This window comes from Pagrus major, chromosome 2 (genome assembly GCF_040436345.1).
Source record: "Pagrus major chromosome 2, Pma_NU_1.0".
Taxonomy (NCBI): domain Eukaryota; kingdom Metazoa; phylum Chordata; class Actinopteri; order Spariformes; family Sparidae; genus Pagrus; species Pagrus major.
The window spans coordinates 24,133,303-24,158,042 of NC_133216.1; the positions used below are offsets into that span (position 1 = coordinate 24,133,303).

The 24,740-nt window shown below is 38.9% G+C and overlaps 1 protein-coding gene across 1 annotated transcript; it reads left to right on the top strand.

The window, feature by feature from the left end:
* The first annotated feature begins 709 nt into the window (after positions 1-709).
* Positions 710-24,740, top strand: LOC141010131 (beta-galactosidase-1-like protein 2). Its single transcript, XM_073482976.1, has 19 exons — positions 710-1,079; positions 2,884-3,069; positions 3,372-3,440; positions 3,900-3,995; positions 4,837-4,945; positions 5,850-5,942; positions 6,105-6,186; positions 7,336-7,400; positions 7,759-7,843; positions 13,226-13,369; positions 14,494-14,574; positions 16,542-16,648; positions 18,594-18,740; positions 19,014-19,085; positions 19,465-19,543; positions 19,703-19,790; positions 21,724-21,838; positions 22,420-22,536; positions 24,239-24,740. The coding sequence occupies exons 1-19, from the start codon at positions 982-984 to the stop codon at positions 24,320-24,322; spliced, it is 1,917 nt and encodes a 638-aa protein (XP_073339077.1). The 5' UTR covers positions 710-981; the 3' UTR covers positions 24,323-24,740.

Consider the following 24,740-nt stretch of genomic DNA (forward strand, 5'->3'; position numbering starts at 1 on the left):
TTTTTAAACATGTTAACATGTAACATGTAAACATTTGTTTGGAAGTTTAAAAGAATGTATATATATTGTCTTGCTCACGAAACTGACTAACCTTTCTCCCAACTGCAGTTGTTAATGTGACTTGTTTAATACCTTTTCTGTTACAAAATGGTGACCATGATGGTGCTGGTGGGACCTTTGAGGATGACGATGACGATGTAGTTCACTGAGCGGTTTCACACAAAACTAAATGATATTTTACTTTATTTACAACAAACCGCAACTTTCTTGACTTTGAAACTGACATACGTCATATGTGTAATTAACAGCACAGTTAATCTGAATTAAGGTCCCATGAGGTCCACCAGAAGGGGCATGACTTCAGCTCTCTTTACTGTATTCTTTTTATTTGCCCAAATGTGCAAAAAAGACGGGGCTAGGCAGTCACTAAAAAGGAGCTGGAGGACAACTGCACTGAAAGTATGGATGTTGAAAAAACAATATTACTATTAAATAATTAATTAATTAACAATAACAATAACAATAACAATAATAATTAATATTACAATATTACTATTTTACTATTATTATTATTTTTTGAAGGAAATACATTTAGGGACCTTGTGGTTTTGCGTTTTTATCCATCAGCGTAACAGTGTGACGGTCCCTGCCTGCAGACAGTAGTACAGTGTGCGTGTGCTTGGAGATAAGTTACATGAACTGCTGCGGTCTTCTGATACAAACCGCTACCAGAGGAAACTACGTGTAATATCTCTCTTTTTTTAAAAGGTATTACACCCGGAAGTAACCTTACAACACAGGCTTACTAGCGTTGTGTGAACATGGGGTAGCTTCTGTGGTTAATATTAATATGTCATTTTTGGCGTGGCGTGACATGCCAAACTGGACCGGCTGGTAACTTTCTCGTAGAACAGGAACCGTAAACAAAGCAAACCAAACGTCACAGAGTTAGGAGCTGCTCAAGTCGTCTGGTCGTCGCCGATGGAAAGCCTCCTCTGTCGTCGTCTGTCCCTGAAACAAAGATATTCGCTCCTGCTGTGTTTCGCTGTCGGAGCGGTTCTTGCTTATCAGCTGACAAGGTAAGGGAAACACTCGACGAGCTAACACGAGTCTCAGTGAGGTGAAGACATATCGAACCACTCTAATGCGAGTCATGCATGAAGATGAGCAGCCCGCCCACAGACACTGACAAGAAAACAGTCGTCTGTTTGTATTTCTTCATACTTGCTGCCTTCTGCTTTTAAGTATTTTGCACAGGACTGTTTTGGAAAAGACTTTCACAATAAGAGCCCGTGAACTCTCACCTCGCTCACCTGTTGACTCCGTGGACACTGAACACGACTACACGTAACATGTTACTTGTCACTGTGCTCGACCTCAGTGTGTCCTGTGTTCAGGTGTGTGTGCACAATGGCATACTGCAGATCCTTTACTTGTGCCACCTCTTTTACAAGTATTAAAACATGTAACTTAAAGGGGCACTATGTAGTTTTGCAGAAGAAATTCAAACTCAGAATTCAAATTTTTAAGATATTACTCTTAAAGATCTTTGAGATATTATTTATGTTTTCCATAACTGCATAAACAAGCTGTTCTCAGAAGAAAATAAGGTCACCAGAACACTGTTTGAAGCTAGAAAGGTGGCAGGGTCCGCCACATATAATAAAAGTAAAACAGTATGAAACTGTGTTGCCTTCTAAGGTCAGTTTGTTAATTCAGTCATGAAAACAAAGAGAATGTGTTTATTTGGTTTACGCATAAAAAACAGTCAGTGAATATCCTTCTCTTCTGATTCTTCCCCCAAAACTACATGGTGCACCTTTAAGTAAAAGTTTGTAGGTATATTCAGGAAAATGCACTTAAATTATTAAGAAAACTACAATGTACCCTGCTGTTCTGCTACTATATCAATGAATCATTATTACTCATGCGTTAATGTAGAAGCAGGATTTTTACTGTTGTCGTTGGTTGAAGTGTAGCTCATTTTTAATTATTATGTTCAGGACTCTGCAAAAGTTCTGTAAATAGCGAGGGGTGCTGTCACAATTCCTCAGAGCCCAAAGTGAAACCTTCACAATATTAGCTTTGTTCATCCAACAGCCCAAAACTTTATTAAAAATACACTACGATGATGAAAATGATTCAAAGGAAAAGCAGCAAAGCTTCACCTTTAAGGAGCTTGAAATCATGAAAAATGACTTAAATGATTATCAATATATTTGCAAATTAATTCTGTGTCAACTGACGAATGGTTTCAGGTGTACTTGTATAAACGTCCGGGGTAGTTTACCTTATAACTTAACATCATATTTTATGAACTCTTCATATGTTCTCTGTGTAAAAATCTTCATTCATGAAGTAGCTAGTAACTAAAGCTGCCAGATAAAGTACAGTGTACAATACTAACCTCTGAAATGTAGTGGAGTAGAAGTACAAAGTGGCACCAAAAGAAAAGACTGCACAAGTACAGTACTACTTCAGTATATGTAATTAGCTAAATTCCACCATTGGTTATTGTTATATCATTATGCAGAATTAGAGTGTATGTACATGGAGAAGACAGCATTACAACAGGATGATTAATTATTGTAGTCAAATGACTTAAATCTAATCCATCACAACTGAAACTTGCATAATGTCCAAGAACATCTAGCCTCAGGTTTTGCCTCTTCTGATATGATTATAGTACATTCAAATGCAGGGATAACACATGAAGGACACACCTATGATATGAGCTACCTTTTATCACTATGATTTACATGAAGGATTTTTCCTAACAGGTGCAACAAGGCTAAAATATTCATTCCCGAAGCTGACTTCCCATCGGAGAAACATGCCTAAAATGTCTTCATGGCATCTTTTCTCTATTGATTTTGCCCCTAGGAATCGTCCTGAAGGAAGAAGAATGAGCCGTGTGGAGGGTCTGACGGCCAACTCGTCTCAGTTCACTCTGGAGAGAAAACCCTTCCGCATCCTGGGGGGCTCCATCCATTACTTCCGAGTCCCCAGAGCCTACTGGGAGGACCGTCTGCTGAAGATGAAGGCCTGTGGCCTCAATACTCTCACGACGTAGGTTCCCTAGCTGCAACTTACAGCTGGTTCCATAAACCTTAAGGCACCAGAATGACCAGTGTCAGATAGTTGTTTGACTGGAGATGATTATGCACAGATCAAACAAAATCTGAGTAAAGCAAAATAGACTTGACAAAAATCCTGAGTCATAGTTTTATAAAATGCTTTTGTAAGAAAACAGAAGGACAAAATAATTGATTTCTCTCAAGAAATGATCACAGTCTTACAACGACTAATATTAATTGCATTACAACACTGAAAAGCTCACTCAAAAAATCATTTTTATTCCTTTTTTTCAGGTATGTGCCGTGGAACTTGCACGAGCCTGAGCGAGGGGTGTTCAACTTTGAGGATGAGCTGGATTTAGAGTAAGGAATGATAAAGGGAAGACACTGTTGGAGTGCAGGTGAACCCCTGCAGATGGCACTGTTGCATTGCAGAAGGGCTTAGCTCGCCACAGTCCTGAATCATTTGATCCTGCTGAGAAGGTGTACGTTTACCCTGAAGAAATTAATGAATTAGTTGTGTGCTCAGTCAGTCAGTATTAATGATCCTTAATTTATTGACTACAAAGGCGTAGATCCGTCAAATGTAATGCTTGCTGTCAAGTCTAGTGCGAGGAAAGAAAAAAATATGATCTGAAAATGAAAAAATAACTAGAGTGAAATATTTAAGAATGAATACATATCATTTGCAAGTGAACATCTGCTTCATTTTGAATGGAGAATGATTATCTGTCCCTTCTTTATATCTGCTACATTAAACATTTGAACTGGATTGATAATAAACAGACCTTGTTGACAGCACATGTTGTATCCTTCTCTTAGAGCCTACCTCCGCCTCGCGGCCAGCCTGGGCCTCTGGGTGATTCTCCGTCCGGGGCCGTACATCTGTTCTGAGTGGGATTTAGGGGGACTCCCCAGGTAAAAATTGCGGAGCCACAATTAAGTGTTACCTTTGCAGATATTTTTTTTTTGTATCTGTCTTACAGGCATAGTAACATGGTAATGAAATATTTAAAAATAGCCAGCGGGGTGCTAAATTAATCCCTTAAATTGGCTTGGAAATGAATTGTTCAGTCAGGTAATCTGTTTGTAAGCTTTGTCTTTGCTGCAGGCTAAATCCATTCATCTCTCAGAAAGAAGTCACAGTTTAGTTACTTGAATTATTTCAAGCGTGCTGTCTCTGCCATCCGTTCGGCCAGTTTTACCAGGAGTCTGGCTAAGAATTTGTCTCGGTGAGATCGGCCCACTTTAAAGTGTTGCACATACGTGACACAAAGACATCCGGGCTTTCTACATAGTGGACATCGACACATCATATAAGTTAACCATTAATGTTGCTCACATGAAAGCCAGTGATGATGTAGCAGACTTTTGGGGAGGTATCAGAGAGAACAATAATTAAATCTGACAGGCATGTCTCCCTGAAAGGATGAATTCATTTAATTCTGTAATCAAAATAGATGTGGACAGATAGTGTTTGAGGGAAAAAGACTGGAAGTAGGTATTTTTGGAGTAGTTTTCCCTTCTGGCAATGTGAGGTTGAGGTAATATTTATTTGATAATCATCAAAACAGAGTGTTTCTCAGGGCATGCAGTGAAGCATGACTTCCCCTGCACCACATTTCATGATAGTCATGCTTAGGTTGGTGCGATTATCTTTGATAGCTAAAAACCTAAAGAGAGTTCACAGTACAGCGCTTTGAAGAACTTGTATGTTACTGTTTTGGAGCACTTTAAAGATGTGGTTATTTCTTTTCAGTTGGCTACTACGGGATCCAAAAATGAAACTGAGAACAACCTATCCAGGGTTCACTGAAGCCGTCAACTCCTTCTTTAATCAGCTCATTAAGAAAGTTGTTCCACAGCAGGTACTTTCCATTTTAGCAAAGGGATTTAAAGAGTAACTTCACTGATGCACACACCAAGATATTCAAGTTTTCTTTGTTACATGCATGCAGACATATGTCAGTTCATCTTTTAATGGTCCCATATTGTAGAAAGTGAGATTTCTACAGGTCTAGCTGCTAATTAAATACTGTGAAAGTATCAAAGCACTCAATCCAAGAAGAAATGCACACAGCCCGTAACCAGAGACTGTTAATTCAAACGAACCGTCAGGACTTTTGAAATGTTGTGATGTCACAACCTTACAGTCCCTGCCTTCAGCCATGCCCCCAGCAAAGCGGTGGTTGCAAAAACCCCAGCAGAGCTGAGGCAGAAACACAGTGGGCGGTGCTTGCTCAGGCCTGTAAAAGTTGACCAATCAGAGCAGCCTGGGCTGTTCAGGAGGAGGTGAGACAGGAGCTTAAACAAAGCGTTCAGAAGGGGGGTGAATAAAAAGTTCTGCAACAATGGACAGTATGTGAAAAACAAGTTGTTTAGCAAGTAATCGCTTTCTAATAGACACCCAAAATAAAAGTGTGAACCTGAAAATGAGCACAATATAGGACCTTTCAGCATGCATATGATTAAAAGCTATTCAAGATTATTTTCATGATAGAATCCTTTTACTCACAATCATCTTTTGTTACCACCTCCCACAATACTGCAATAATCTGCTGTTTTACCATTGTTGGCAATGCAATGCACCATACACGCCTCAACTTGTGTCCTCCGAGCCTTACTTTTTACCGGGTGCATGCATCATTGATCAAGCTCTGATTTCCATTTCACAGCGTTTTAAATATTCAGCTGTATTGAGGGTAGGGATGGTCAAGAACTGGTGCCAGGTCCTAATATGTGTCCTCTATTCACCGGCTAATTAATGCACAGTACTCCAAGGGAGGCCCAATTATCGCAGTTCAAGTAGAGAATGAATATGGCTCCTACGCCCAAGATGAAGGGTACATGGCTTTCATCAAGGAGGTAAGAAAACAACATTTTGAATTCACTGGTTTTGTTTACCTTGTTCCCTCTGCTGTCCTTTCCTCACCCACTCTCAGTCTTTCAAAAAAAATCAACAATAACATTTCAGAAAAAACCTCCACTGTTTTGTTTAGTTGCCTCCGTAATCCCCCTTCTTTCCAGGCGTTATTGTCAAGGGGCGTCACAGAGCTGCTGCTGACCTCAGACAACAAGGACGGACTAAAGCTTGGAGGAGTGAAAGGAGGTATTGTCAGATAGGCTGTCAGACAAACAAGACTGAGCATACACACACACCCAAACAAACACACACGCATATACAGTATGGTGGTTGGTGTGTGCGACAAAGAGGTGTGAGCCCGGTGTCAGGCAGCTGCAGTTCACAACTAGATTCTACACACAAAGGATTCTGTGTTGTACCAGAAAGTTGTTATTTTTTTCATGTACTCTGGCACAAACATGAAATGGAAAGTAGAAGTCTTAGTTGTTTTCTTTGACCCTCCTGCTATTTTAATGCACATGCATTAGCAACCATTGTTTTAAAGCCACAATGAGGTTGTTTATTCACAGTATATCTGCTTTTATTATTACTGCAAACCATGACATCATCATCATCATTATCATTATCATACTAACGGGACAGGATCTTACAGGGTTTTGTAATAATGTCCTCCTCTGTGAGTTCACAAAATGTTTTAATGCATCTCTTAAGTATCTTTTGTATATTGTGCATATGAAGTCATCCTGATTTGCATGTTATATACACAGAAAGGTGAAGAGCTAAAATTTGATGCCTTGTTGGCTGAATCCTGAGGAAAATGTAGCTTTTTATTAGGGTTGGGCATCGCAAGCAAAAATGCTATTAGATAGTCACTGGGAACTATTATCTAAGATAGTTAGCTAACTAAGATCGACCTCATTGTCGTTTATTTTTTCCAAGAAGTTCCACACAGAACCCTTTGATAGCTGTACTATTTTTTGCATGTTGCTGCTGTTTGTATGTACTGTAGCATATAGAGGCTAAGGCTTATACTGACCTCGAGTGGAAAAGGCCATGCTACACACGTTTTAGTAATAACACACTTCTACCAAGGCCTGTAATATTTCGTTATTTCCAGGTCCTGGTAAAAACAAGGGAAAACAAAAGCTATTTGATTTTTTCTAATTTAATGACTAGTCAAATTTTGGAAAATCATGATCCATCCCTACTTTTTATGGACATTCCAGGTGAGAAAAGAAGAATGTGAGGGTTTAAGTACAACTCTAAACAATAACCATCCCATAAAGCTATTAGACGGGACCTCCTCTGCAGTTAGGCATGGTATTCATTTGAAATGTTGGTCTACATCTTTGTTATGTGTTTTAATAATATTGTTTTCCTGTTTTTTGTCTGAAGTACTAGAAACCATCAATTTCCAGAAACTGAACCAAAATGAGATCAAGCATTTGGATGGAATACAAGTGAGTTGTGTCTCATTGCCTTCATGTTATTATTATATAATGATATAATAATAACACTTCGGATTTTTTTCGGATCCAATCAAACATCAGACCGTACATCAAACAGACATATCATTAGCAATCCTTGCTCTTCCCAGTAAGTACACTATCCCGGTATCTAAGTGAAAATGAATAGCCTTACCTTTAAAGGAAAAGCTGGAAGCCTGAGAGAATATCTTTAATCTGTTAAGACAATTTATCCAAGGTGTGTGCTCCTGCATTAATGTAGTTACTGAAAACAACTGTGTCTTCTGTTTAATTGAGTGTGTGTTGCTTTCTGTAACTGTTCTAACACCAACCATTTCTTTCCCCCCACAAGCCTCAGATGCCTAAGATGGTGATGGAGTACTGGACTGGCTGGTTCGATCTTTGGGGGGAGCTTCATCATGTGTTTGCAGCTGAGGGTAAGACTTCTCTTTAGAGCGTCCTATAGGATTGCTGATAAGAGAGAGACAGGTGTTCTCATCAGAGTAAGACGGGATTCCTGCTGATGGATTCTTTGTTGAGGGTGAAACAGTTTCTCTCTGTACAGAAGGTCGATAATACTGTCTAATTTGAGACTGGGGTGAGACAGGTTTCTTGCTGCGAGCCAATACAGAATCTGTGAAGGTAAAACAGCTTGTCTTGAGGGTAAGACAGAGTCTCAGTGCCTTAGGGTAAGAGAGGCTTAAGACAAACCTTTTTAGCTGAGAATGAAACAGCCTCGATGCCAGAGGAAAGGCAGGGTAAGGAAAAACTAACTGCTATGGGGGCTGTGTGCGATAAATTCTCCAGACTGAATGTGAGGCAGTCGCTCTAACGCTGAGGTTCCTTCACAAAAGGCACAGAGCCCACTCAGTGCAGCTAGGGTGTACAGCTTAGCATATGGTCATTTCCTCCTTGTATTGTGGCTTTGTCAGAGATTTATATACTTTTCATGCATGGTAGGTTGTGAGCCAAGTATCACAAACCAGAGTGTGTGTGCCGCCCCCTTAACTTTGACTCTGGGACATATATTTAATGTTCAGAGGCCAGATTTTCAAACACTTCCTTGTACAGGATTGTTCAAAGACGTGCTCCACTGATTCTGACAGGTGGACGAGTCACATTCATCTCATGCTCTCCCACTTCCTCTCTATCCACATGGGCTGTAGTTCCAGATACATACTGGGATTGTCTTTCCCTTTGAGCATTTAATAAGGTTTTAGCGAGATCATACAGTATCAGTACACGCAACGTGTCTTAGAGGTCACATGCTGCATATTTGCCACAATATTTAACTGCCTGCACCTACACAGAAGGCATAACAAAATATATATTTGGACTTAAAAGTGGAGTTATTTTTAAGTTCACTGTTTCTTACAAAATGCATTGTGTGTATCCTTGAACAAGGCCTAACAAATGTGTGTGTTTTCTTTTTTTTTTTTTCTTTCTCATAATACAATTGCAGAACAGATTTTTGGAAGAAATTGAAATCTACATTGTTTACAATCACATTCACTCTCTAGCAGATTTCTTCTTCCTGGCCTTTGTTGGTGCATTGCTACATTTCTTGGCTCCTTACTGCAGCAACTGTCGATCAGTAGGGGGATAAGGAATTGTGTGAAAACATTGGCATCGGCCCATTTCATAGTGTTATGCTTGGGCTGCCTGATTATGGAAGAAATCATAATCACAATTAAACTTGTCTGTAGATTTCTTGAATTTTAAATATAATTCAACAAATAAATGAGACAAAATAAAACGAGAGCAAAACAGAATGCAGTGCAGTAATAGTTTTATCCTGTTTTCATAATTGTTGTAAGCCCAAATCATTATTGTGAAACAAAATTTGATTAACCGCCCAGCCCTATTTTATACATTATATCTTTGGATCCTTATTATTGATGCGTCAGTGAATAGAATAAAAAAGTTTTAGTGCAGTGTGTGTCTGTTTTGTCTGATTCTTGTTTTTTTGTTGCCCCCACTAATTGATTCATTCCCGTTAGGATCACTGAAAGACAGGGTCCAATAACAAACTCTACTCACAGTCCACACAGAAACAATCTAATCACAGTTAAATCCACTTTTTCAATCCCCGTCAGCCTTCCTTCCTCACCTCAGGTCACCTTGTACCTGTTCCTTCTTCATTAGAATTCTTCAATGTTACCTGCTTTCGCTTGGAAACTTTGTGTGTTTTGAATAAATAGAAAGACCCTACCACCTGTGTTTTCAGTCTTGATTTTTTGTGATATGAATGCTACCCCTCTGGTTCCTCTCTTACTGTGGATTTTATAGACATCGTGCATTCTTTTAATCGTAGTTGAGGGTCCCAATCATATAAAGGGACACACACTGGACATTGTTCTGGCTTATTTTTGACAGCGCTGATCTTTGCAAGGCTAGTTTGTCTGCCCACAAAGCCTTTACTTTTAAGTCTTTACTCGACTCTGCAGCACCTCGAAAATTCTGGAAAGTCAAACCATATCTTTGTTAAATAACACCACCAGAGGAATAAATAGAAAATGCAGAAAAGAAGAGTGGAAATGGAAAAACGATCATCTTGTGGTTTCATATCAAATTGTGAAATGACTAGGGGTGCGACGATACACTCAACTCACTATACGAGACGATGCAAGATATTGGCTTCACGATAACAATACGAGACGATATTTTAACACTATTTTTAAGAAAACTTAAATGATGGAAATATACGACTGGAAAAATAGTCTTTTATCCGATCTAAAGTCACAAAATGCAAAACAGTGCAGGAATTTCATTTCAGTTCTACTTTCTGAGTATGAATTATCATATGCAGTAAGAGACGCAAACAATATGTAAGCACTGTAAAAGATTTTGCCACAAACTGAACTGACTGGCTTCTCTCCTGTATGATTTCTCTTCAGACCTTATGACTGCATGAACTATGTGTGAGCTTCTAACTTCTAATTGAAGCTGTGTGTGATCTTCTAACTGAACTCCTTTCCACAAATTGAAAGTAAAAATAAAAACAGTATAAATAACAAAAATAAATAACACTAAGTTTTTCTTAATAACAATAGCGATGCCATGGTTTGGCCTTTTAAGCTCCCAGTCACCTTTGGCTATGTTTGCCCTGTGTGGAACTCGAAAAGTGGGCGAGTGTGCAGTAGAACACTTACTATTTCCCAGGCATTTGTCAGCATTGTCTGTCTGGCCTTTCACTGTTTTATTCACAGGCGCGGTTGACTTTAGTAGAGAGCTGTGGTGGTTCTGTAGGTGTCTTCGCAAAGTGCTCGTGTTAGCCGTGGTGTACAGCACTACTTTCTTACAGCACTTACATATTGTTCGTGTCTTGTCTGTCGGAGTTTATTGTTTCCACCAAGTACCCAAAATGCTGCCAGACAAACAATTTAAAATGATTCTTTTAAAATCCATTGAATCTGTAATTGACCCTCTTCAAAGCTGGAGCCACCCCAGTGATCTGTGAAAAAATGTTTTATCCTTCTTCACAACCAAATTAAATGAAATAAAACTCCAGATTGGTCATGCCACTGGTGCCCCATCTACACACTGCAACCCCTCTGCCTTGCTGATTACCTTTGAGGCCTTTCACTGTGCACTTGAAAGGGCACAACGGCCAAATTAAAGCCTTCATTGAGTCTTTTAGGTTTTATGCCTGCAAGATTTCTTCAAGTGATTTTTAACACTGCTGGTCTTGATTGTAAATAGCTCTCTGTCGACTGGCTGTGTTTTATGAGCATGCAATAGTGCGCCCACTTGTTTAAAACTTGAGAGTTTCTTTTATGAATATTTGTGACATTTTTGACACATTTTAATCAGGTTTTTTGAGCACCGAATCTGCTCTTATCAAAGTGACAAACAACCTCTTACATACAGCTGATGCTGGTGATTGCTAAATTTTAATTTGAGCTCTGCTCTATCCTATTGGATCGTCTTGAAAAGTGGGTTGGCATCAGAGCCAGTGCTTGGTGTAATTCCTATTTAGCAAACAGGACATTCTCAAAAGTCATGGGTGACGCCTCGTCTGTCCTGTAGTGTTCCCCAAGGCTCCATCCTTGGCCCTTTGTTGTTCTGTATGCTACCACTGAGACATAAGATACATTTTCAATTCTGAATCGAAAAATCGATTAAATTTATCTTTTAATTTATATCACTCAATTCAGAGGCAGTGACATCTTTCAAATAACCTCCCAAAATGTATCTTTTAAAAGGCCTTTTATTAATTCTAGCGCACCGCTTTATTGTCAACATGTCTTATTTGTTTTATTATCAGTATTTGTCATTGTTGTTCTGGGTTTTATTCCATTTTATTTCTGCATTATTTCAACTGTCTGATTCAGTTCTTAAATGTTTACATAAATGTTTCAATTCTTGTTAAGCACTTTGTAATGTTGTTTTGAAAGTGCTTTATAAATAAAGTTTATTGTTTATTATATTGTAATTATTGTCAATGAAATTCTTGATTTTTTTTTTTTATTAGATAGAAAGTCCTGCACAACATCCAAGATCCTGAGGTTGTGTATTTAGATTGCTTGTTTTGTTTGACAAAATGTCCGTACTGTAAACTTATTTGATTTAGAATGATATCAAACAGTCAAATATTTTTTACTTTGAGAAGCTACATCTAGCATATTTTTGGCAATTTTTCTTGAATAATGAACAATTGATGGTTTTTCAGAAATGTCAATGAATTCTCTGTTTATTGAATAATCAATTAATCTACTAGTTGTTTCAGCTACACGTCACAAGCACACAAACCATAAACTATTTAGGCTTTCCCTGCTGTTGGCAATGGGCCCTAAAAGCATGAGGGGACCTAGTTAAATATTAATGTAAAAGAGCCAGATACTGTGTCAGATGTACTGTATAGTATATGCCACATAACAACCATATAACAGGGTCCACATTCTTCAGCCAGCAGGGTGATATTTCTTAGTATATTCTATAGTCATGACATACATGATAGCACCTATTTCACCATTGTAAAGATTAATGGAAATCACACACCTTGCTATCACCATCTTGAGTGCTCTCGGAAACCTCTCATTTCAAACACACGGTGCAGAGCCTCAAGCTTCCTTTTTACTCCCTGTCATTCCCAGCAGCCATCCACATCTTAACAGAAAAAATGTTTTGGAAATGAAAAGGGCTTTCTTATGTTTCTCCACCAGTGAGAAAGGGGGTAAAAAAAAGGCCTGCACCACACAGAAAGTGTCACAGCTATGAAATGAACGCTGGAATATTCAGAGGGGATTCATGTCCTTGACAGTTCAGTGCTCTGCAGACTGCAACACGCCCAGCAGTTGGTCACAGCTAGTAACACCACCACCACCATGAAGCCAACCGCGTCCGGCTCTGTCACTCACCCTGTTCAATTGTTATTCACTAAGGCTCATGCCCTTGATTCAAATCATTAAAGTCAGTCCAATTTGACCATTAAAGTTCAATTTGAATACTTAATTACATGCTCTGCCATGTTCGCTGCAAAATATAAGTAGCTAATTTGTGCAGGGAGGGAGGGAGGTGATTTTTTATGAGTGTGATCAGTCCCTGTAATAAATTGTAGTAACCTGTAATAGGATGTGTGGCAGAGGTCTGTACATGTTTCAATTGAAGTGGAATTGAGGGCGATAGGATTATTGAAACGGTGGCTCTGGCTTGTTGAAGCAGAAGTCAAATGGATTTTCTTTTTTCTTTTTGTCACTTAATGTTTAGCTTTGTGTTTGTAATTCTCTGATTCACTCACTGGTTAAATTAGAACAATTAAGATAAATTATAGACTTGATGTATTAAATGGGGTTTGTTTCTTTCACTTTCTTCGACAGACATGGTAGCTGTGGTCACAGAGGTCCTTAAACTGGACATGTCTATCAACCTCTACATGTTCCATGGAGGGACAAATTTTGGCTTCATGAATGGGGCAACTGCCGTAGGAGTCACACTACCTAAACCGATGGTGACAAGCTATGGTATGATGTGTGTGATGAATCTGTTTTTGACCAGCATTTTGTGACATTGGAATAAACACAATGACCTGTACCTGTGAGGAGAAAAAAATAGAAGGGGGTCGAGGGTCGATTCGTCAGGGATAAACTAGAATTTGTGCCGCTAGGATTCAACACAAAACTGCATTTTAATAGCATTTTAATATTTAATCAGTAGAGAAGGATCTTCATTTACTGATTTTATTACATCTAAACAAACTAAATAAACAAACTCTCTTTGTTTTCATGACTGAATAAACAAACCGACCCTAAAGGACAACACAATTTCATACTGTTTTACTTTGTTTATATTTGGCGGACCCTGCCATCTTTCTAGTTTCAAACAGTGTTTTGGAAACCTTATTTTCCTCTGAGAATAGCTTGTTTATTCAGAATAAATATTCCTGAGTTTGTATTATTACCTCATTAATATTGTAAATATTAAAAGTCTGAGTTTGAATTTCTTCTCCAAAACTACATAGTGCCCCTTTAAAGCCTTTTAAGACTCAGGAGTGCACATTATCATCACACAATAACCCTTTTTTGAAATACAGACACTAAGTACAGTCAGAGCCTATGAGCTTGATACACATATGAACAGGATAGTTCGATTTAAACATGATTAGAATATCATGTTTTCTGTAGATGAGGCTATCCCTACTCATGAGCCTCTGACCTTCTGGGGGTCTTTGAAATTTGAATATGCAGTGCACACTAATGAATTCATTACCTAATAAAATGCACGGGGAAATGTAAATTAAAGATGGTACAATGGGTTTTATATCCTCCTCTAGGGTATGTAACATTGTAATGACCTCGTTCTTGAGAAAAGAGGAGAATTCTGAAAACCGCTTGGCATCAGGGAAGACCGCCTCTGACCTCCCAGCAGTCTTCATACCTGTGTTTACTCCTCTGAATGCCCCCTTTACCTTTTCGCCTCAAAACGGCTCCATTTTCTGTCAAGATAACCCAAAATGTGTCTCGGCCCGCTGCTGTCTCAAGATGTTTGATAGGGGGAGTGCAGTGAAAGCATCTGCCACGGTAAGAGGCATCCCTGCCTCTCTCTCTGGCTCCCGAGCCCGCTGTTCTGATAGCACATTATCTTTCAGATTACGATGCTCCATTATCCGAGGCTGGGGATTACACCACCAAGTACCATCTTCTGAGGAATTTATTCAGCCTCTACCACAGTGAGTGTTGTGTGTTGTTGCCGAGACGGGCCCCACATCTTCCGTCTCTCTTTCTCTCCTTTCCCTTTCATCTCCCCACTTAAGTTAATTCTCCTTGTAGAACCTGCTCTCTGTTGGCTAAAGCGGGATAACTTTGCATATGATTACAAGCGTGGATTAGATATGGGTTCGTGTGTGTTTGTGCATGTGTGTGAGATTTCTGCCCAAGACCAAGACCCTCAATTACCACCCATTGTGAAAATTACATACTAGGCCTTTTATCGTGTTTATCACTGATGCAGCGTTCTCTAGTTGTAAAACAAGGGTTTGTGGTCAGGGGCAGAAGTCTCAAGTGTTTTGTGGCCAGAACTGGAAATGTAGCTTTTGGCAATCTGGGATTGGATCCAGCACAACAAAGTGATAATTTGCCCAGAGTCGTGGTGATTGAAGATAGTTTGAAAGGCTGCCTGACTGTGCGTGATTCATCCTTATGTTTTGTAGTCTGCTGAACAATGAGCAGTGGCCTGAATATGAGAGTCTGAGAAGGCTTTGTGTTCTACTCAGCAGCCACAAACACATGACCTAATTCTTTAATTAGATCAGCTTGATATTTTATTGTTGTTTAGTTGTCAAATCATGTACATTGTGTCAGTAACTCTTTTCCCTGTGGTGTTGTTTTTGCATAACTTGCCATGGATTCAGGCTGATCTGACAAAAGTCTTAACAGTGATCTTTGAGAACAGCGTAAAGCTTAAAGTAGACCTGTGACATGTACGCTTGGGGGTTTTCTTGTTGTTATTATGAAGCTGTCAAATTGCAAAAAAACAGTATATTGTATTAAAACAGTTTACCTTTAAGCATTATAGGATTTTAAGTATTCACCTCCTGTCTAAATGATCAAGTCAGATGTCAAATCTGAGCAATTTTGAACCCAACCAATGTGATTTTCCTGCCTAGCAACACATTGCCACAGTCTCCTCTGCACAGGATTATATAGATGATCTGGGATAACATGGGCTTTGTCGTGGGAATATTTCCAAATCAGTGACATAGTTTCATAGAAATATCTTTTCAGTGCATTCTTAGGTTTGACACATTATATACATGAGCAAAGGCACTGGCTTGTAAGTGTCGTAGAGACCCATTTAGGGGGAAAGGTGTCGACCATTATCCTCAAAGCTTTCCTTAAGTGATCCAGCTGTTACCACTTGTATAAGGAAATGCTGTCGAGCCTTTTCCAGAGGGACCGCTGGTGTCTCTGCATGCTTTAACACCTTTAAAAGCAGTCTGAGGGCGCAGGCAACCGCTATTAATTGTTGTAAAGGGCTGTTTTGTGACTGTTTTGGCTGCTGTGGAGGGCAAACAACTCACCCAAGAAGCCTTAAAATCAGCGTCCAAGGGATGGGTTACTTTAGTGATCGGTATTAATTGATTAATATGAAGACGCCTTTAAGAGAATGCCGTAGCTTTCTTTTGTATAATTTAGGGATTTGTTTTGTTGGCAAAGGTTGTTTTCCTACTTTAGCACCAGCTGTACCAAAAATCTTGATATAGTTTTCTTTAAGACCTACATGGTTTGCAGTTTTAATTTACAGAGCAGCCCTCTTTTCGCTCCCTCCCTCTTTCTCTCAGATGTGTTATGTAGATGCAAAGATGTGAAGGTTCACACATTTGCAATTTTAAAGAGATTTCTTTAAAGATCAGAAATATCCAACTTCAACTCTCTTCTCTGACTGAATTTGCATATGTTTAAGAGTGTATTGATTCATGTCTATTTTTGTGTGATGTTATTAGACCCATGTTTATATACATGTGGACAATGTATGATAATGATCTAGTAGTTATAAAATTCCCTTAGAAGCTTAGTTTGGACCCATTTCCTGGGTATAAACTGGATAAAACAGGATAAACTGATTAAATTTATATTCCAGGTAGTCAAACCTGCAACCAGACGTAGCGTTACCCTCATTATTGCTGCTTGTTTTCAGCCCAGCCTCTCCCTGAACCGCCTTCTGTTCGGGAAAGAAGAGCGTACCAGCCTGTTGTCGTCCAGCAGCACCTGTCTCTGTGGGACAGTCTGCATTTCGCTGACAAGGTAAACTACCAACGCACAGAGAGTGCCAAAAATTTGAGGCAGCAAAATAATAAACATCATCTCTGTAGCATTGTTCAAAACACAATTACAAGGTTGTTGACTGACAACAGAAAAACATGAAATACTAAAGAAAATCATACACAAAACACATTAAAAAATGTATTCTCCTGCTCAAAGAGCCTGCCTGAGGGAAGGTGTATTGACAGTACACACAGTTATAGTCGCACAGGCTCCTTATCACATTTTTTTACTCAACACTGTTATCATACAACCAATCAACATTAGAAGATTATAATATAACAACCCCAGCCCCCGGTTACGTAGGACAGATAATCAGTGTAGTTGCCTGCGCTCCAGTCTCGTATAGCCAGACCTTTCTCCTGCTCTGTCTGGCTGCACCAATTCTTATTCTGGTATAAGGAAAAAATGCTCAGGGTTTGTTTTTCACTCTTTCACTCTTGTACTTGTTGGCATTGGTTGTTTCTTCAGATTTATGTTTCATATTTGATGCTCGATGCACGATGTATCAATGCTTTAACTTGCCATGCATGTGATGACGTTAAGTAAAGCTTCATTGCAACACTTCCATACCTCTGTTGAGTTGAGCAGGTTATGAACAGTATGCTCTGATAAAAGTTATCATGAGGGATACACAATTTATTATTATTTTTTTTCAGGCAATATTGTTAGCTGATAATTACCTGCTTCTCATGGCAGATATGGATAAGTTAATCAATAATTTCACATATTTGTATTTTTTAAAAAGGTTCCTTACCTGTAGGTTGTTTACACCTGAGGGTGAGAAAAGAAATACTTTGCCAGTATCGGGTTGATATTTATCAGACTAACATTTATTGTTTATTGCACTTCCAGGGTGTTGTTTGGTATAAAAAATTCAAGACATACAATAGCACATGTTTTTTTTAATATATAAACCAAACTTTATATAGAATCATCTAATTTCTCGGTAATAAAGTGACAGAAGTGAGCTCGCAACAATCAACCACCATCAGCTTCATTTACTTGACCTATAGAGAAAATTTGAGAAGAAACAAAAAAGGTATATCACTAACCTCTTAATGAACACATGCTGTTGGGGTGCCCCTGAGCAAGGCAATCTCTCCTGCTTTAAATGCACTAGTGGCATGCACAGGGACCAGCGGTAACCAACTGCGCACAGCTTTATGACTGTAAAGCAGGTTGTTGTGGAAATAAAACATGTACGCAACAGAAAGTCTCCCTTTGCCAAACAGAAAAAACAAGATTGGTTAAATAACCTGTTTGGAGGGTGTCATCACGTCTCATCGCTTTCATGTCCACCAGTCTAGTTTGGCCGTTTACACCATGCTCTTGGGGACATTTATATTCCAACCAGATGTAGCACGTCTGGCAGTTGCTTACAACATTAATTATTCACTCCCCATCGCCATAATTTGCTTCCCTCCGAGACGACAATTACTTTGCCCCTGACCAGCCACACGGCCTTGTTTTAAAAAGAGCCTTTTTTCTCTTCAGTGGCTTCAGAGAGACTGAGTGGGATGTGCGAGTTTGATATTGTATCTGCGTGTTTGGAGGTAGGTGGTTAATCGTGTCATAGCGGGGAGTGTTTATTGTCTTGTGAAGAGTGCATAATGCACCTCCCAAGGGTATGCAAAGGATTGCGGCTGAATAAAAGAATTGCTCTGAATGCCAGACAGGAAAGCTTCATTAGGTTTGATAAATCATCACTTTGGGTGAAGCCATCTTGCAAGTGGGAGATTGTGCAGCAGGAATCATAACACCCCATCTGCAATGAGAGTTGTTTTGAGATGTTTCCACTTTAAATAAAGCAAACATTATGCAATCTTGTCTAAAAATATATATCTCCACAGCGCCTGTTTTGTGAGGTACATTGTTTGAGCGGCAAACCTTATGTCTGTCTCAAACTCTTCATTTGCATTTTCAGCCTTTGAAGTCAGAGAGGCCGGTGAACATGGAAAATCTGCCTGTCAACAATAACAACGGTCAGTCATACGGCTACACGCTGTACGAGACCACCATCACCAGCGGAGGGTACCTCAACTCAAAGAACAGCGTCAGAGACAGAGCACTGGTAAGGACAGGAAGACAGACATAATGAGCATGTTCACAGTCACACACTTACACTTTCCATTGTGAGAACATTGAGAAAACTGTTAGAAATCACAGCCTTGCTCAGTGAACTTGTGGAGCACAATCAACAAGCTCAGGCTGCAACCAGCTGCTCTGTTGTTAGAGGGAAACACTTACAGGAGCACTGGAAGTGAAACAATGTAATGTGAAGACAAATGCTTCATGCTGTTTTGTTGTTTAAAAATATTAACTCCCCATTTTTTTTTCCTCCCAGGTTTTTGTGGACAAACATTTTATTGGTGTTCTGGATTACAAGACGCAAGAACTTTCTCTTCCTGATGGGAAGGTATCTCGTGTGTCTGTGTATGTTTGCATCCTTCTGTATGTAGTTGAGTCCTAGTCTTCTATAAGCTTATTTCAGATGGATAAAGTTGTTAATATTTAACAACATGCAGCATGTGGGAGCTTCAGGGGATGCTGAAAGATGTTTTTGGCTGCAAGGTCCCAGCAATGAGCCGACAGCAAAATCATCAAACGACTATTTGTCTGAACAAATCGGAATAGTTACCTCTACAGAAAAGTGCAGACCAGCCTTGATCACCTACTAAAACCAGATCAGCAAAAAGGAATTTTCCCCTCCCTTGTTTTTTGTGCATTCTTTCCATTGACGAACACTGCTTAATGTCAATGATGCCTCTCATTGTTTACATTTTTCTCCACTGAAGGGAAAAAGAACTCTAAGTTTACTGGTGGAGAACTGTGGAAGAGTGAATTATGGGAAGACCCTGGATGAGCAGCGCAAAGGTACAAATTATTCAGTAAACTGATGCTTTTGTAGATGTTCAGTCAGCACAATTCTTGCTTAATGATCTTTTACACTAGAGACCTAGAACGGAACTGATTAACAGTGTCTTAAAAAGAAAAGAAAAGAAAAAGTTACGGAACCTTTGACTTACCTTTCAGGTCTTGTTGGAGATATCGAGTTAAACAAGCACGTCCTCCGAGACTTCATTATTCATAGTCTGAGTATGAAGCCGGGCTTTGTAAACAGGTTTGTGTCTTTCAATTATATTCCAGTTTCCTTCCGTGTTTGTGTTCCTCTGTCATTACACATGCCTGCCTTCAATGCAGCTGATTATCTCCCCGCTCAACACAATTACACTGGGAACTTGACAGCAAAATTCAGAAATCAAAACACAGCCCTCCAGTTCAGCAGTACAGTCGGTAGATTACGAGGCTGCAGTTGGTAAAGAGAGAGAAGCTCTTACCTCTTTGTTACTAAAATACAATCTGGTACTTTGACAGCACAAGGTGTTCATAATGTACACTACTAGTATAATGCACCACATGAAACCGGAAGGTAGAAATACACTTAATTTTAAGTTGAATATCAGTTAGCAGTATGTGTCTGACAGCTTAAGCATACTGCAAGGAGTTTTTTTTACTGGTTATGAAACTATTTCGATTTAATACTGGTGCCTCTATATGACCTACATACTGTAAGTAAACAAGATCTTCAGCAAGAAGCTATTTCTACATAGCTATTCTTAATATCTGCCACCAGGTTGGATGCAAAAATATTACAAATATTTTTTATAGTGGAGTGCTGAAGATGAATTGAGGAGTCTCACAGCCTGAGGAAAGAAGTTAGCACAGCACATACTTCTGTATTGCCAGACAGCAGCAGAACAACTGGCTTATAACATAACATTTTATGTTGGCCTTGCTCCTGAGCTATGTCTTACTGTTGGCTTATGAAGTTGTTATGCTACAAGGGAATGTCGATAACTTTAGCTTGATCTTAAGTAAATTACTACCACCAAGCAACTAAATCTATTAGCTGTAGGATGCAGCAGTTACAATACCAATACAAAGTTTACTTTAACATAGCCACAAATGAACACATTACCTCACCCCCATGCTTCCTGCAAATAGCTGTATTTATAAAAGAAAAGAAGTGAAAAACTGAAGGTCTTGAATGTGTCAGCAAGAAAATCTTTACAGCAAAATGTCAGTCTTGCAGCATCAAAGAACAGTAATTGAATATTGAAACAGAAACATGGATAACTCTTTCACAAGGATAGTTATTAAATAGTACTATACCAAAGAATTAACTCATCAACTCAACACTGAGACACAAAATAGACAGCAGTGCAATGAATAGGAGTCAAATGGTCCGAGCGATTTTAGATTTTGATGCAAAATGTCTCTTGCCAGCTGTTAAACATGTTATGGGGGCTTTTAATGTGGCAAAAATCACATAATATAATAATCAGTTCTGGTAATTTCTCTATTACAGCCAATCATTCTGAGGTCTCATTTTGCAGGACTCAGTGCACCCCAAGGTGCAAATGCATTTCCTTAATGATGTTTCCATATTAGAAGATTATAATAGCTTCCTGTATGTATCACATGAAAGATTAGAGTCGGTATCACTAGTTGGAAGACACAATTTTTCCCAATCACAAAATCTTCCTTAATTAAAAAAAAAAAAAAAAGAAATACTGTATTTCGGAGCCATTATTGAGTCTCTCCTCATTTACTGAAAAAATTGCATTTTTTATTTTTTTAACTCAGCACCATCCTGAAAATGTCAAGGCCTGAAGCGCTGTACGAATGAACACTAAAAATGCATAACCAGGGAAGGAAGTTTGGTCTTATATCATGGCAACCTTATATCATGGCAACCTTTTGAATTTACTTAGAGGCTAAATAAAACCTACTGTACAGCCAAAACAAAGATAGTGATTCTGAATATTTCCCCTGGCATCCTTATGCAAACTTTCACTTGACATTTACTGTAGGCATATAAATACGAATGACATGATACACTGTATACTGCTGGCTGAGCACCTAAAACTCAAGATTGATGCACTTTTTGGTATGTAGCAGGGTGTATCTGAAAAATACGTCCATGCCATGAAATATGCAGCATTGTGAAAAGTGTAATCTTTAAGGAAGTGTGATTTGCTCTCCTTTTACAGACTTGAGGGTTCACGCCACTGGACGTCTATGCGTCAGCGGCCCTCCTTCCCAGGTTATTTCCGGGCCACTCTCTATCTGAACAGTTTTCCTAAAGACACCTTCATCAAACTCCCTGTGAGTAGGACACCCAGGAGAACAGCAGCAGCACCAACAACAGGCTCAAAAACTGACATCAATGGAACCATTCAAACTTCCAAAAGATAGTCTTTGTTACAGGGCTGTATTATTAGATAGCATTACTGTGTATTGACTGGTGTCAGGGTAATTGAAAATTTAAAAAGATCAAGTTAAACATTTATTAAATCAGATATCAATGTCAGGCTTTACTTCCTCTAGATTTTACAGAAATCAATCTATACTTTCATAGATAATTTACACGCTTCTCAAGTTCTGTATAGTATACTAATCCTGTCCTGCCTGCCCTACTGTACATTTCTCATTTATTAGCTTGTAACTTCTCCACATTTTTCCAGTGCTGAGCCACACAGTGACATGGCTGGATGTAGAGAAGCTAAGAGCTATTATTAACAACAACTCAGGATGTATTAAGCAACAGATGCAAATCGTATTCAAAAAGGAATGCTTGCCATGTGTTGTTTGTGGTCATCAACGTGGTTCTTTGTTTTTACCCATCTGTGTTTAATCGGCTGAGCCTGCCTGTTGTCATGGTGAACAGTCACTGCTTGTGTTCACAGGGCTGGAGCAAAGGTGTAGTGTTCATCAACGGCAAGAATCTGGGACGATACTGGTCCATCGGCCCTCAGCAAACTCTCTATGTCCCCGGACCCTGGCTTCACCGGGGGGACAACCAGGTAGAGTACTTTTGTCAGATCTACATGTGCTCATTTTTGTCAAAGTCACTAGCACATTTTAGCATTGACGATATCAACATTTTAAGTGATGTAAAGCTCTGTACAGGGAAACTTGTTTTGCGAGAGTTACATTTCACCAAGGGTGTATTCAGTCCTGTACATCTGTGACTTAAAAGTTCCCATGAAATCAAAATAGATGTATCACATATGTCTCGTGCACATTGACACAGCACTATTAGCTACTGTACTGTCAACCAAGGCTATTATTATTGTTGACCAAAACTAAGTAAAAAATGAAAACTATATATGAAAAAACATTTTAGTTAACTGAAATAAAAATAAAATCTGCTACTAGACTAGACTTTATTTAAAAATAAATAAATAAAAGTATATTGTGTACTTACAAAACCAACCTGAAAATCAGTTGTAAAAACTATCTTTAACTTCCTAAATTTTGCCCTTGAAAACTACCCCCGTTATTATAATAATAAAAAAAAATCTAAAATCTAAACTATTACTGAAACTGGACTAAAAATAAGCATTATTAAACAATAAAAACTGAGATGAAACAAACCCACTCTGGAAGCAAACTGAATTAAATTAACTGAATTAAAAAAAAAAACTAATGAAAAATACATAGCTATAATTACTGTGCTGTAAACGCCAATCAATCCTTGTGACAGTTCCCTCTCTAGCTTCCTGTTTTTTATAGGAAACATGTTAATATGTGGATTCAAATAGCATTCTGCTAGCTGTTTCATGGGAACTTAAACAGGATAGATAAATAGATACCAAACACATTATGTTGATATATATGTGCTGTCACATCACGGGCCATGGAAGAACTTTGTGCTGTTTAGATTTAACCACATCTATAGATACATGACATATTTGGATCATCATGAAAACTAGTTCACAGATGCCCCTGGGTCTTCTTGAGAAACCAAATTTAGCTTTCCACTCTTCATCACTGATTGGTCTTCTGGTTATTTTCTCGATTAATCAATGACTTGTTTTGCCACTGAAAAACCACAATATTCAGCGAAGCATCAAATCTTCTTGCTTGAGAAGCTTTAACAAGCAAATGTTTGTCATTTTTGTTTGATGAAAAACTCCAATGATCAACCAATTATGAAAATAGCTGCTTGTTCAATTTTCTGACGATCAAGTAATTTCATTTCTACATGTAGTTTTGTTTCATCTCTGAGCGAATTCTCCAAAACTGGATGGCAGTTCACCTAATTATTCATTAACACACATGCCCTTACACTCCTGGTTTTTAGGTATCTTCAAAAACTCAACGTTTAAATCTATCACTGTGTGTATTTTGATGCAGGTATGGATCTAGATGCAAATTATAAACTTGTATATAAAACATTTTATATTATAGCAATAACTAATTAAAAGCAACACTATCTAGTTCCTACTTTATTATGGTCCACACGTCCTCTAACTGGCAAAGTAAACTCACAGCTCAACAGTTGCACAGCTATTGATATTCATCACCCTGTGGATTTGATGGTGTTGAACTCTGCAGCACTTTCTAAATAAAGGCATCAGCGATATCTACTGTATCTGTGATTCTCCCTCTTGCCTCTGCCAACTCTTCTTGAGTGTCCATGTATTGACGTTGGCGCTCAACCACCCACTCTCAGTGTCCTTCATGACCTCGGCTAAGCTGGTATTTTTTGCATCATTACAGGTCATAGTGTTTGAAGAGCAGGAAACAGATGGCAAGATTCAGTTCACCAGCAGCCCTGACTATGGCATGTCTGTTGATGTCTAGCGAGGACAGGAGGTGAGAGGGGAGTGTGGATGAGGACGGGAGGATGATGGGAGAGTAGCTTGGGACGACACGACTGAGGCCGTGAGCTACTCCGGCCCCGACGCCCTGCCGCGACCAGCAGCACTCAGAAGTCACACACGTCAGTGAACATGACATTTTGTGTTGCCACAACAGCAGTGATCCAGACTAGCTTTTCATTCAGTGTTTTCATGACATTCTGTTCAACCTTTAATTCGGTTAAGTAACAATATCATTAACCTGCACTCACGTACTGCTTAACTGGAGACCAAAGAACTGTGACAGGGAATGATCTGTGTTAAAGTGTTATAAAATCTCCTACAGATTTTTTTGACATATTTCAGGTTGTGTAAAAAGAACAATGAATAAAGGCTGGTTTGACCTTTGTGTCAGTAGCTAA

Excerpts from the sequence above, each read along its gene's own strand:
- LOC141010131 (XM_073482976.1), top strand. The coding sequence starts at position 982 with ATGGAAAGCCTCCTCTGTCGTCGTCTGTCCCTGAAACAAAGATATTCG. Across the intron at positions 3,996-4,836 it reads GATTTAGGGGGACTCCCCAG|TTGGCTACTACGGGATCCAA; the intron begins GTAAAAATTGCG and ends ATTTCTTTTCAG. Across the intron at positions 7,401-7,758 it reads AGCATTTGGATGGAATACAA|CCTCAGATGCCTAAGATGGT; the intron begins GTGAGTTGTGTC and ends TCCCCCCACAAG.